General features: G+C 38.0%; 1 protein-coding gene across 2 annotated transcripts; it reads left to right on the plus strand.

Moving 5' to 3' along the window:
* The first annotated feature begins 3,045 nt into the window (after positions 1–3,045).
* On the plus strand, positions 3,046–14,152 carry kmt5aa (lysine methyltransferase 5Aa). Of its 2 annotated transcripts, none has more exons than XM_086301499.1 (7): positions 3,046–3,282; positions 4,896–5,049; positions 5,235–5,523; positions 6,601–6,688; positions 7,649–7,708; positions 7,990–8,180; positions 8,794–14,149. In XM_086301499.1, the coding sequence occupies exons 1-7, from the start codon at positions 3,274–3,276 to the stop codon at positions 9,002–9,004; spliced, it is 1,002 nt and encodes a 333-aa protein (XP_086157625.1). In that variant the 5' UTR covers positions 3,046–3,273; the 3' UTR covers positions 9,005–14,149. The 2 variants fall into 2 exon arrangements, with proteins under 2 accessions (XP_086157625.1, XP_086157624.1); XM_086301498.1 differs by lacking the exon at positions 3,046–3,282 and adding an exon at positions 3,312–4,320 and having other exon boundaries at positions 8,794–14,152.
* The last annotated feature ends 130 nt before the right edge of the window (positions 14,153–14,282 follow it).

Raw genomic sequence — 14,282 nt, forward strand, 5'->3', positions numbered from 1 at the left:
GGTATCCTACAGGCAATTGGGAATCATGATGAAAATTAAAGGTCAGCTACAGCCAACTGCCTTGAGAATTATGGAGCATCCACAAATACATCAGGAATATGGACCCAGAGATGAGCTATTACGAAAATGTCTTAGGTAGCTGGATGAGATGGAGGAACTATCATGGAAGACATATCATTGTACCATTCACAAACAGAGGAAGTGGCTGACATTAGGAAATATTACCAGTGGAAGAAAATACAAAAAAGGCTGTGGCCTAAAGAGCAACACAGAGGCTCTGATAATAGCAGCACCAGAACAGGCCTTAAGCACCAGATCCACAGAGGCAGGAGTCTATCACAGCCAACAGGACCCAAGTTGCAGACTATAATCAAAGGTCCCCAAGAAACAGTCCAGCACATAGTACCAGGATGTAAGATGCAAGCTTGGACAACATACACTAGACACAAGTGGGAACACACAGCTAAGGGTTTTTGAGAACTGTACAGAGCAGAAGACTGTTGTGATAGAGTGGCAATCTCAGTGGACATCAACATAAAATGTAGGAGCACAAGAAAATAGAACAAAAGAGGAACCGAGGCCTGAAGAAACAAGTGGAGCAGATGTGAAAGATTAAGTCCAAAGTCTCCCCAGTGGTAACAGGAGCATGAAAAGCGCCAAATCACAAAAACAGTTACCTCAAGGCGCTTTTTATTGTAAGGTAAAGACCCTACACTGATACAGAGGAAACAATATAAACCCAAATCTTCAAGAGTGGCTCCAGTAGATTCCAGGCACAACATCAGAGGCCTCTGCTCAGAAGAGTGAAGTCCTAGGAACACCTAAGATGCTGTGCAATACCTTCAAACTCCCAGGCCTCTGGCAGAGGACCCGAGCTTGAGGAAGCATGCAATGCACTCATGTTTTCTCTATAAACAACTAAATTTTCTGGTTTCTTTAGTTAATGTAAACATATAGAGTGAGTAAACAACAGATTCCCTTTCCTATCATAAATTATGAACCAGATTCAACTCTTTGAGTCATTACAGCATGGTGCTGCAATGGTTGATACTGTAACCTCAAAGCAAGATGGTTCTGGGAGAGAGTACTGTACGGCTGTCTGTTTGTCTGAAGAAACAATTTTGAGTAATATATTTTATGAATGGTCATGGAGAGAGCTGTACAACACAGTTTTTATTTTTTTTCACTGTGACAGCTTACAACATCACAATGACGCCATAACAGTCTGATGTAATCATATTGTAGCAAAAGCAGGCTGGCGTCAGCAGTAATACAAACAGCATAAAACATCAAAGCTTTAGCATAGCCCTTGTCCATCAGGGGGCCCTGCACTCTCTGAGTGCTGTTGTTTATAAAGCTACTGTTTTTATCTTCATTATATCAGTGTAAAGAGTCAGATTTGGTGTCTATACAATCATTATGATATGTTACAGCTTTGGCAATATTTTGGGGATTTTTCACTCTACTGGTATCCACATACCTTATGACAGATATCAACACAGAAGCCATGTAGTGTTATTCAGTTATGAAAAAACAGTGGCTTTATGTATTGTACTGAATTGTATTATAAAACCCTTTGCACAGAGGCAATTGTAAGTGTGAGTATTTTAAAAATGTGACAGTTAAGTGAGATTTCCGCTAAGCTAAGAAATAGCACATAGTTTTAATTTCAATCTTTTGCCCCTTGTCCTGTAATTTTTTTTAATGTTTAGCAAGTAGACCTAAACTGATTTTAGTAAACACAGATACTCAATAAAGAAATAAATGATATTAAAATGTACAGTGAATGTACATTTTATTATTATTATTTTTCTTATTAATTGATATATGCGCACATGATGACTGACATTTACTTTTGGTACTTTGTACTAAGCTGTACATGAAAGATTTTGAAGCAGAAATTAAATCTTGCCTATTTCTAACTCTATAGCTTTACTCTTAGACTCTACTGTTGCTTTGATTCACAGTTACAAATAATCTGTATTTTTCTTATACTGGGCCTTTGTGATACACCTCAGTTCATTATCTGGTATAAACGGGACATTTGAGTTTTCTCAATTTTAAGCCAATTTTCTTCTCCCACTCTCAAACAGATGCTCTGAAAAGCAAGTGGGTGTGGCTCCTTTGCCTCAACAGTGAACTCACCATATTATGGATATCATAATTTGGCATAATAAAAATTAAAGAACAGAAAATAAATCTGAAAAGAAAAACTGTCTTTGGATTACAATAGCTGTACACATACTGATCTGAGAATCTGAAACTTTGCCCATGTTTAGTATGACCATCTGCTACTGTAACAGTTATGATATGTGTTATGAATATTGAATCTAATTCAGTTCAGTTCAGTTTTATATACCACCAAATCACAACAACAGTTGCCTTAAGGTTCATTATATTGTGTAGTGGAGGGAAACGGGACAAAAGATGAGGGGGGGGGGGGGGGGGGGGGGGGTAACCAGAGATTAATAATAACAGACATAATTTATAACCAAGAACTTATTAATTAATTAACTAAGAGGTCCTCTTTAATATAGCTTTAGCTTTGTTTATGGAAGACTTGCTCAAAAGGTAGAGTGGTAGTCTACCAATTAAAAGGGCAGAGGCCTCCAGTCCCCAGACTGAGCCATACTTGGGCAAGGTACTCAACCATCAGAGTGTGTGTATGTGTGAATGTTAGAAAGCAATTAGGCATAGATAAATTACCCTACAGTAGAAAGTGCTTTGAGTGTTCAACTGGGTAGAAGGCCACTATTGAAACACAAATCCATTTACAAACTTACAGTCTGCACTGGTGCCCTCTGAGTGTTGATAATACAGTACCTACACAGGCTTACTGCGTTAAAATACCAGTTAATTTTAAAAAATAAGACAACATGGAAGCCTGGAAGTGTTGGTTTGTTTTGCGCGGCAGACACTAAAGGTATCGAAATTTTGGCTAATAAAACCAGAGAAAACGTAAAGACAAAACACACAATAATTGTACTGTCGCTGTGGACCTGCAGGGGGCGCCGGAGCTCCTCCACACCTCTCCTTCATTTACAAGCAGACAGGAAGATGGCGGAGCGGAGCTGTGGAGGCTGTATTGGCTGAGCTGCTGTAGGTTTAAATGCAACAGAAGGGCACGCAGTCACCGTGGAAGCGGCCGACGTGAAGGGACATCTTTCCCTTGTAGGAGCAGGGCGAGGTTAGCCTTTTACTGGATTTTCTGTTCGTGTTTTTCTCTAATCGAGAGGAGAGTGCCGAGCGAGGAGCAACGAAAACAAGTCGGACATGAACGGGGTAAGTTTTCTTGTTTGGTCATCGCCGTCGAGCCTAACTGTGGTTAAATACGGAGAGCTAGCTAAAGTGGGATAACTCTTGAGACTAAGGTGCTTGTCGGTGGAAATGTGTTTAGTTAATACTTGTAGCCCAGTTGGGTAGCATTTTTTTCTGTAAGTTAGTGTCGTTAGACTCGCTACAGAGGTGCTGTTTTGTTGGGGAGTGCTTGTTTTGGCTACTGAAAGCTACATGCATGTGTCTGGCAGCCGAGGACACGGCAGCATTTTCTGATGTTAGAAGAGATCGAAATACGTGCATTTGTATTTCTATTTTTGAGCGGGGTTTATAGATTAAAATCAGTTCCGTGGTTTGGTTTGAATGGATGTGATCGGGAGATAATGAGTCAGGAGGCCTATCTGTGCCTTGACTCTGGATTTAAAGGGGCTGACTGGGGAGTGTAGGTGGGTGTGGATCCAGCGTGGTCCCCTTTTCCAGGCCCCACCCACAACACTGGTGGAAAGTAGCGACTGTTTTGTACTGAATGAAATGATAAGATTGAGGAGAGCTATTAAGGAATCAATGAATATAGAAAAATAATTACACGCATATGTAAATAAATGTGTGTGACAAATTAAAGGAAAAGCTGAACCTCCTACCTCTACAACGAGGCGATCCGCTGCGCGTGTCATGCTTTGGGGCCATTTATGATGGATTTGTTTAGCTACACTTCTTCTCGACAGAGGATAAGATCACTCAAGTGTCTCACCAGAAAGAGAGCACCAATTTGTTTATTTGGTAGTTCAATGAAAGGCTTCAGTTAAGAGTAATGAAAAAATGCGTTGACTTCTGCAGTTTTGTCTTGTTATACAATATTGGAAATTTCTTTAAAAAACTAACAAAACACTAAATTTTCGGAAATATTTGTGGGTGTTTTCTTGTTTGTTTGTTTTTGTACTACTCTGAACACTAATGTGGCCCTCGAATGAGATGACAGTACCAGCAGTGACCCACAGCTCATTTAAGTTTGAGACCCCTGCTCTAAATGAGCACAAAGTTACTGTGAGTGATCACCTTCGTCCTATGTTGAAACATTCTGCCCTGATAAGAATGCTAATTTCCAGGATGACAATGCTTCTGTCCTGAGGGTACAAGGTTCACTGAAGGGTTTATTTAGGATGAAAGTCATGTGGGTCATATCTTTTGGGTTTCACAGTCTTCAGATCCCAAGTTAATCGAATACCTGTTTGTGATTTGGGTCAGACCTATGAGAGTTCTCTCTAAATATTAAATGAATACATTTCTTTTAGAAAACTATCTATCATTTGGCACCCATCTTGATATTTTATTATAATGATTATAATATTGTCTTTCCTGTGTGTATTCTAGTGTTTAGACATTTCATTTACATTTAATATGCAAATCAAGCTCTAGATTTTCAAGTGAAGTAGTTTAATAGAATTACCACAAAACACACCCCAATCTGACTGTTTTCACCGTGACAAAGTAAAAGTGGCTGTTGATCTTATCCCTTCCTGTTGATTGCATCATTTCAGCTTCATTCCTACAGAAGAAAACAAGCTACATCTTATCAACAAATTATCTAGAGAGTGATCAAGCTTTCTCTCCTTTCACAGGACACTGTATGCAACAGCCATTCATTCGCCCTCTTAAGCTGCACCAACTCCATATCATCAGTTCAAGATGAAAAGCCCACCATCAGGTTGACACAGGAAGGAAAGTGCTCTCCAGTTTTGTCCTTGCAGAATGATGTCCAGAAGCCAGGAGAAGGTGAGTATGTTTACTCCAGTTCTTCAGTTTGATCGCTAGCAGAGGAGAGCTGGTTGAACAGTCCATGGGACAGTAACTGAATCCCTGTTAATATATATATCATGTAAGAATTTCCAGTGAGAGAAACTAGAAGCACAAGATTTGTCTGAATCTTAAGGATGATGTTTCTCTCCATTCACTCTCAGGAAAGACAATGAATACCATCAGCACTCCAACGAAAGACCCAAAGGCAGCTTTCACAGAGATGGAGAACAGCTACAGCCAGTGTTCACCCTGCTGGTCTGATGAACAGCCATCACCTCTGCAGCTCCACTGCACCGAAGCCTACCTTTGTTCTCATCCTGAACTCTCCCTTCCCCTCAGCAATGGCTTAACTCATACTCCCCTACATGCCAATAATGGCGGCGCTCTCCATGGCCTCCAGAGGAGGGGAGCCCGGGTCAAGGTCATAGGAAAGAAATCCACTCGAAGAATGTATGTGTTGATTACTGGTGCATTTTTACGACCTTTCCTCATGGTACATGCAGAAGAGTGTGCCCTCATGCTGCCTTTTGTATACAGGAACCATACATAGTATAAATGTCATGTTCATACCCCAGATACCATGTATGGATAAGGTGGTCTGATTAGGTTTTGGAGCACCTTTGTAAGTGAATTTATATCTTAATTACTACATTTTCTTGTAAACACGTTAACACACAAGAGCTACACACATGGACACTATATAAGGAATATAGTTATAGTCTGAACTCTTTTGCATAATGTATTATATGTGTTTTTGGTGACTAACTTGGACATAATGTTAGACTTTTAAAATATTTGGTCTAAATCTTCCAGTGCTTTCTTGACTAGTGGTAAGCCAACTAGCTGTGACTTAGTTACTTAGAATATATGTGGTAAGTTTTAGTCTGGTAATGTTGGTTGATGAAGAAATGTAAAAATTGACAGTTAAATTACTAAATCAGCCCTGGTAGCTTGGATGAACGAGCCAGTCTTATCCACTCAAGGGAAATTTTGCTACAGAAAATCCTAGACATTACAGTTGAAGAGCCTACAAGGACTTGGCTAACCTTAGTTAGAAGAATGTTGGCTCAAGGTCAGATTTGATCTCAAAAGCCAAGTGATCCATTAATAAACTGAATGTCTGTTGACTGTAGTTTTTCACTGACAGCCAAATTTCTGTTTGGCTAGATGGGCTTAATTTGATTAAACAGACTTTCTTCTGGCTAATCTTGATTAATAGACTAGTGTTTAATAGTATAATATTATACTATAATATTATATTATATAATAACAAGTTAAACCATCACCACCGAGTGTCTAAATGTGGTTAGGGGAAGGCTTTTCAGTTGGAAGGTCAGTAGTTTGATCCTTGGTCCTCTAAATCCAAAGAAAACTTTTTCCCCTTTTTGGCCTGAATGAATATGGCACCTATCCATGAAGGAGTTCAAATGCCTCTTGGTAATAAATGGTGCAGTGCTGTAATAGCCTATCATTAGGCTGAATGGGTATAATAGTTGTTGATGTTGCAATGTGTTTTATTTACTATAGGGCAGGAGGGGAAAATTCCCAAAACCGGAAAGTTACTGACTTCTATCCAGTAAGACGAAGTTCAAGAAAAAGTAAAACGGAGCTCAAGGTAAGAAAAAAGTCTATTTCATAATGTACTACAACATATGTTATAGGTAGTTAGGCATAGGTGTTCATATTATTCGATATTGAAGTGGTTTTATTTGGAGAAGTGGGAAAAGTATGGGTCTTATTAAAGTGTTTGCCCTCAGCCAAAACCTGTTTTGTCTTTGTGACAATTATGTGCAACTCCCACCCCCACTCCACACTTTGACACAAGAGCAGGTCTGAATTGTTTGTGGTGTCACTGAATATCAGAGTAAGGGCTGAAAATAGCTGATATAAAAAATGTTTTTAAATGTATACAAATCACCATTAGAAGATATTCTCTACAAAAGCATATCTGAATATGAGTGTTTAGTACCTGTAGGTAAGATGCAACATACTAGAATCTGCTTTTAGTTTATAGTGTACCTGTATTTGTAGGCTATGGCTGGATACATTATGATGATATAGCCTTTTTGTGTGTGTTTGTTAGTTCTTGTTTTTTCGGTTGATCAAAATTTGTGAACAATAACTGTCAAGCAGAACAAGCATGTTTAGTATTGCCAAAAACATTGTCTTTATGTTTGCACTTGTGTGGTGCTCTGACTGTGTTTGAGGGAAATATACTTTTTATTAATAATGTGGATGTACCGTGGGGGTAATAGTTATCTGAGCCCTGCTTAAATTATAAGTTTGCTCACCTACAAAATGAACAGTTTCTAATTTTTATGGTGGTTTTGTTTTAATGGAGAGAGACTTAATATTTATCAAAAACATTAAAAAAAAAAATTGATTTCCGTTGATTTGTTATGGAATGAAAGTATTTGATCCCCAAGCAAAAGATGAGTTGGCACTTGATAGAGAAACCCTTGTTCGCAAGCACTGCGAGAGATCTGGGGGTTAAATAACTATTACCCCCGCTGCATGACTCTGTGTATGAAGAGAAATCTGGTCTGGCCTGTTTCATGTTCCATTTTGTTACCAGTGCGAAGAAAAGAAGCTCATAGACGATCTCATTACAAGTGGAATAGAGGAAGGAATGGAGGTACGTTGAATTTTCTTTGTTTCTTCTTTCTTCATCTGAAGGAAAAATCTTATTGTCATTGTAAATGAGGATTTACTGTAGACCTTTAAAAAGTCCTTAAATTTTACTCAGTCATGTTCTCATACAAAAATGTCTTATTTTAAGAATTAATTTGAATATGAAGCCCGCAAAAAGGCTCAGAGTGACCAAATTCAAATTGTACATTGTTCATATGTTTACTGAAGAACCTTTACTTTGCCAAGCTGTGTCACCACAGAAAGCCTCTTGTACTGTTTTTGTAGGTGCAATACATAGAAGGAAAAGGGAGAGCGGTGTTTGCCACTCGGTGTTTCCAGCAAGGCGATTATGTGGTGGAATACCACGGAGACCTGCTACAGATCACCGATGCTAAAAAGAGAGAAGCCGAATATGCTCAAAATCCAGCAACCGGCTGCTACATGTACTACTTCCAGTACCTCTGCAAAACATACTGGTAGGAAGAAAAGACTTCTCTGGGATTCTATGAACACTCATTGGACATTTTGGAATTTGTGTTATATTAAGTTATGAAACCAAAGCCACCAGTTTGATAGGACAAATTATTAATTTCAATTTTTTTGTTTTATTCTTTTAATGAAAATGAAACATTAGCATAGCAGCTAATATGGTCACTGAAAACAATTCAGTATTTAATGTGAAAATGTAAATGCTGTCTTGCGAACATATTGTGTATGTGGGACGATTGTGGCTCAAGAGTTGGGAGTTCGCCTTGTAATCAGAAGGTTGCCGGTTCGAGCCCCGGCTTGGACAGTCTCGGTCGTTGTGTCCTTGGGCAAGACACTTCACCCGTTGCCTACTGGTGGTGGTCAGAGGGCCTGGTGGCGCCAGTGTCCGGCAGCCTCGCCTCTGTCAGTGCGCTGTGGCTGTGGCTACAATGTAGCTGCCATCACCAGTGTGTGTGTGAATGGGTGGATGACTGGATATGTAAAGCGCTTTGGGGTCCTTAGGGACTAGTAAAGCGCTATATAAATACAGGCCATTTACCATGTATATTAAACAACCTCTAATACGAACACCAATGTAAATGTATGTGTTTCTGCCAACAGTGTGGATGCTACAAAAGAGACTGGTCGAATGGGTAGGTTGATAAATCACAGTAAAAATGGGAACTGCCAAACCAAACTCCACGACATCAACGGTGTCCCTCACCTCATTCTCATCGCCTCTCGAAATATTGACGAAGGCGAGGAGCTGCTTTATGACTATGGAGACCGCAGCAAAGCTTCCATCGCTGCTCACCCCTGGCTTAAATATTGATTAAGAGGTCCAGAGAAAAAGTAAAGGGAAACGTACAGTAAGACTTGTTTTTTCATTAGCTAGTGTACAAAAGGCCTTAGAAACAGAATGTGTACTATTTTTTTGTTTGTTTCAATAATGAGGAAGCTGGGGTGTGTGAGGGTTTAGTAGACATTTATGGGTCCAGGTCATGGGGGCTGATTGGGTTCATATCACATTTCAACTAAGGTCCATCTGCCTTGTCAGATGTTATCTGTACTTTTTATTTATGCGTGTTTCAGAAACATTCTTTTGTTTTGCAGCACATTTGTTTTGTACATTTTGTATTACCTATAGAGTAGTGCTTCTACAGCATGCAGGTAGTAGTTGATGCTCTGCATTTTTATACAGCTTTTTTAATTAGTACGTAGATACTTGGCAATACTTGTATTTGCTCCCCTTTTTGAATCAGCAGAAACTATGAGATGCAAATTACAAACTCTTTTTAGATATGTATTCTATTCAAGGGGCATCTATTTTCAGCAATCGGACCTCACACTCATTGTTCAGTGGGGTAGAATAGTTTATCACGTTCACGGTTTATTTGGCGTTTCAGGGTTTTGGTTACCAAAAAAGATCACATGTTTTGACACTGGATGAAATACTTTGTGTTGATCATGGAAAAGATTACATTAGAATATGGAAATTACTGTTATGAATGTTTATTTTTTAGCATAGATTGTATTTTATAATATTAAACATGCCATATACAAAGAGTTAGTATGTGGTAAATTTTAAAAATTTAAACGAAAAGTATCTGGGAAAACCTACAGAATATTCTGTGTGACTCGAAGAGATGATTCGCTCATGCAAGTAATAGTTTCGGTGTCTCTCTCTAACCTCAATTGGCACACACGATTATCTCATCTGTTTAGTTTCACTTAATTATAACTTCTCCCACTGATGACGACACTGTCTGTGGTGCTGCACTTTGTAAATATATTTATTTGCTTGCTGTTACAAATCCAAATATTGTTTCAAAAGAAATACTGTGACATTTTGGGAATTATGTTGTATTTTTTTTTTAGTTTTTGCTGAGACTTAATGGGAAGATTGATCAAACTCTCCTGTCTATGCAAAATGTCAATCTGATCACCTTTTTTGAGAGCGGACACCTGAGCTTAAATCCAATGCATTATACTTGCAGTTGCATTAATTTAAGAGGGGAGAGAAAATGTTGATGGTTAGGCTAAAATGCAAATTCTCAGTTTTATTCATAAAGGTTTTATCAGACAGATTACACCCGTTGCCTTAAAATTAAACTCCTAGCTGAAATATCATTTTGAATTTTTGGACTATCAAATCTGTCATTACTGTCAATTATAGAGAAGTTGTGTCATGGTTTGAAGAGCCCAGGGGCCAGGGGAGGTCAAATCTGCTTATTACTGTAATATAACACCACTGTTAGCATTATTAGAGTATTTGCTTCTGAATGATCGCTTAAACACACATCTGGATGGAGAATAGTTTAAATTTGCTTTACTGGTGAAACTAAAGTTGAAAACCAGCCAGAAGGGTGTGTGCTCTTGTAATGAACAAGGTGCAGTACAGGTACCAATGAAAGAGTTTGTTTATGTGCCAAATCTTCACGATTTTTGGTAAATATAAACTGTGATTCAGTTCCAGTATCAGTAGATTCCTGTTTCAACATACAGACATCATAGTCTTATTGAACCCACAGTAAAATGGGAAAATGAATGTATTTTAAAAAATACACACAAGCAGTTTTTGACTGTGAACTCCATTAGTTTCTATTTACGTACACATATAAAACAGTCTCACAACAACTGCATGGCTTTTCTTCTTAGATGTTCCAAATTTATTAGCTCAATTGCCAACAGATTTGCTGTTGTTGCATATATATCCATAATGAACAGTGCTTATACAAATCAGTGGACAACAAAAAGCCAACTCGATAACAGCTGACCCCTTCCTAACAGTGTAGTGTGTTATAAATGGGTAAAGCTCAACAAGTTAAACAACAGAAACACAATCAGGCTTGGTTACACACTGTTAATTGGCAGCTTGATCCACATTTGGTGTTCTAGTGAGGACAGCACAGGATTAGATCATGCATTTGTGTTTATGGTAATGAACAAACATGTCACCCAGTCCCACAGTCTGACGCACTTATGTTCTTGAGCAGTTTATCAGTAACAACAGAACTCTGTGGTACAAATACAAGTAGTTAATTAACAGCATAGTTCGTTGTTTGTTGTGGGTTATTCTGCAAGTGTGTGAAAATGATGATAGAGTTCAGTTCCAGTTGGATAAGATAAGATAAGATAACCTTTATTAGTCCCACACGTGGATGAGTTTAAACGTACTCAAGCTGCCACTGATGCTTTTCATCGCACTGATGCAGTGGTTTTAAAATGGTGTACACATGATCTGCTTACCCATCGTTTGTAGTAGTAGTTCAGACTTATACTTTATTTGGTTTTCATTTATTTTTATTTTGTGTAGTTTTAATTATGGTTTTAGTTGGGGGGATCCATCGGGGCCTGTGTTTAAAGACACAGTGTTACCAGATCTCAGAAAAAAAAGTGTGACAAACAGTGTTTATGTGGGACAAAGTAGGACAGGATAATGCAGGGAGGCAGTCCAAGATATCTGAAAGCAACTTTTCTGGCTTTCTTGCTCTCTTGTAAATACAAGAAGAATAAAAGGAAACGGAAGCTGCCCTTCTTACTAGCGCAAATTTAAGACAGTTGGGATACACAAATGCATACTGTGCCACCTCACACCATATTTTCTCCTGTGTGAAACTGAAAAATAAATTTAAAAAAAGACATGTCAATTACTCAAAATATACTGCTGCAAAGCTTGTTATGTTTTGGTAACTTGAACTGATGGGCTAAGCTTCAGTTGACTATAATAAACGTGTGCTTGATCAAAGCCATACTTTAGAAAAGTGTGAACCAGTCAAAATGTGGGGCATTGTCTCAAGATGTGGGACAGGAGGACAAGGAATGAAATTGCAGTGCAGTCCCACATGCAGAGGGCATCTGGTCACCCTAGCTCTTACTTATTGTCTAGTTGAGAGTTCAAGAAGACTAGCCTAGTTTCATGCAAAGACTGAAAGTGAGAGAAACCATGTATGACCTGTGGCTGCTTCCAAAGGTCAAGCCCACAGACTGGCATGTTATATATTGTGTTGACTCAACCTTGCAAACATTTGTACCTAAATAACATGTGGTCTAATTCAGCTTTTTCAACCGTAACAAGTTAATCATGAATTAAATAAACTGAAATGCTGTCATTTAATTTAGACTAAAGCTCATTTAATTCAATTCAGTGAGTGGCTAAGCTTAGCTAGCTCTTTTTTTTTTAAGACATTAAAAAAAAATTATTCATTACTTTTCTTCACCAATTTTACCAAGCCTAATAAACTCATAAACTATTTAAATACATTAAAGTATGTGATATATGAGGTAGCTTGTACTCATGAAACCATGAAATCCATTATAGAGACAGGCACCACAGCCAAGCTTGACTAGCAATTTTAGCCTCCTAGCTTTTAGAAGGATGAATTCATTCCCCTTGTAAGTTGTCCTGTGTCCTGTACACATTACTGAAGCTTAAAACTTGCACAAAACAAACTAAAAGTTCTTCTAGAATCAAGTCTGCTATCTTGTTTTGTTTTTGGGTGTTTGGCATGGTGCCATATTTCTCTTATAAAATCTCTACTTAGCTGTAACTAACTAACTAGGTACATGTTGTTTCTTTTCTGTTTCATAGTTATTGTGATTTTTTGTTTTGTTTTGTTTGCTCATTTCCCCAAAATTACACTCTAAAATATCTTTGTGGTATATTTTTTTTAAATTTATTTTTATAGCCAGGCTACTGTTTCCCTTGTTTCCAGCCTTTCTGCTATGCTAAACTAAGCAGTTCCTGACAAATTCATGTTAACTGTACAGATATGACTTGTATTGATTTTTCTCAGCAAAAATCCAAATGAAACACAATTTCCTAAAATGTTGAACTATTTCTTTAAGCCTTTTATTTTATTTTTTTAATTTCTTACCTGATTGTAGCAGCTTTGTTTAAAAATGACCCAGCTAAACAGTATATTGTACCTTTTGCACCAATTTCTCTACGTTCTTATTGTCTGTACAGCTGTCGAGGTTATGGAGATTTCCAAAAGACAACAACAAATCCAGCTCTCCAAGTTATTCTTAAAATATTCAGTATATTTAATGTTTGGATTTCTGTTCTTGTTAATATTATTTAAATGCAAAAGGAAAAAACAAAAACAACCCAGTGTTAATAATAAATAGCCCAGTCACGTGTATCCGACGAAGTACATCTTAAGTGATGCACTGTGTTTAATACATAAGGATACACCTTCCTCTACTCCCTCTACCAGTAGCATTGTGTATGAAATGTTTTCATATGAGCCTTTCTTGACAGAGATATTCCACTCTGGATTATTCCCTTGTCTATGTGGAACTAATGCAATAATAGTTGAGGGGCAAAACAAACCTGTTGGCTGTTTTTTAGGGCATGATAGATCTTTGCTGTTGTAGCGCTGATTAAATCTTGATGCTGGGGTTTTAGGCATTGTTTAATAAAGATGTAATATGCAAATTAAAAGTCTTGGGCATCTGATTTGTTCTTCCATTAAAAGAAAGAAGTACGTTAATGCTTAAAACTGTTTTGAATAAATGAGAATTCAAAAAAAAAAGATGGGAAGAACTCTTTTCTACCATGAGGGTTGTTGTATAGTTTGTTCACCAGAGGGCACTCTGCACCACGCCATCTGTCCATTTAGGGTTGGGGCTGGATCCTATCTCAGGTGTCACAGGGCGAGAGTTATAGTACACCCTTGACAGGTTGCCAAGGTCAATTTAGAATCACAAATTCCACACAGCAAAACCCCAGGTTGGAATCAAAACGAGACCAGGACTTTCTCACTGTGAGGCGACGGTATTAACCCCTGTACCACCATGCTATCATCATCTAATTGAGATAAATCATATTTCTTCTTGTCACAACTTTCCACACTAACCCAGCATCTTAAATAAATAAATAAAATCATCCTTTTTTTGGTGAATTGGACGACTACTGCTGTGCTTTCTGTTATGTTTCATATTTAGTCTTCTTCATATAGACCTGATTTCTAAATTGTTACATAAGTGCAAAAGGTGATATATTCTGTACAATGGAATTTCAACCAAATACACTGCTTTGTGCCTTATGTTTAAATTGAGACAGAGGAAAATTAATGTAGTTAAACTTTTCCCCCACACCAGTTATT

Source organism: Aulonocara sp. 'chitande type north' Nkhata Bay, linkage group LG7, assembly GCF_057382095.1.
Source record: "Aulonocara sp. 'chitande type north' Nkhata Bay isolate Kocher_YH1m ecotype deep benthic linkage group LG7, A_spYH_male_GT1.1, whole genome shotgun sequence".
Taxonomy (NCBI): domain Eukaryota; kingdom Metazoa; phylum Chordata; class Actinopteri; order Cichliformes; family Cichlidae; genus Aulonocara; species Aulonocara sp. 'chitande type north' Nkhata Bay.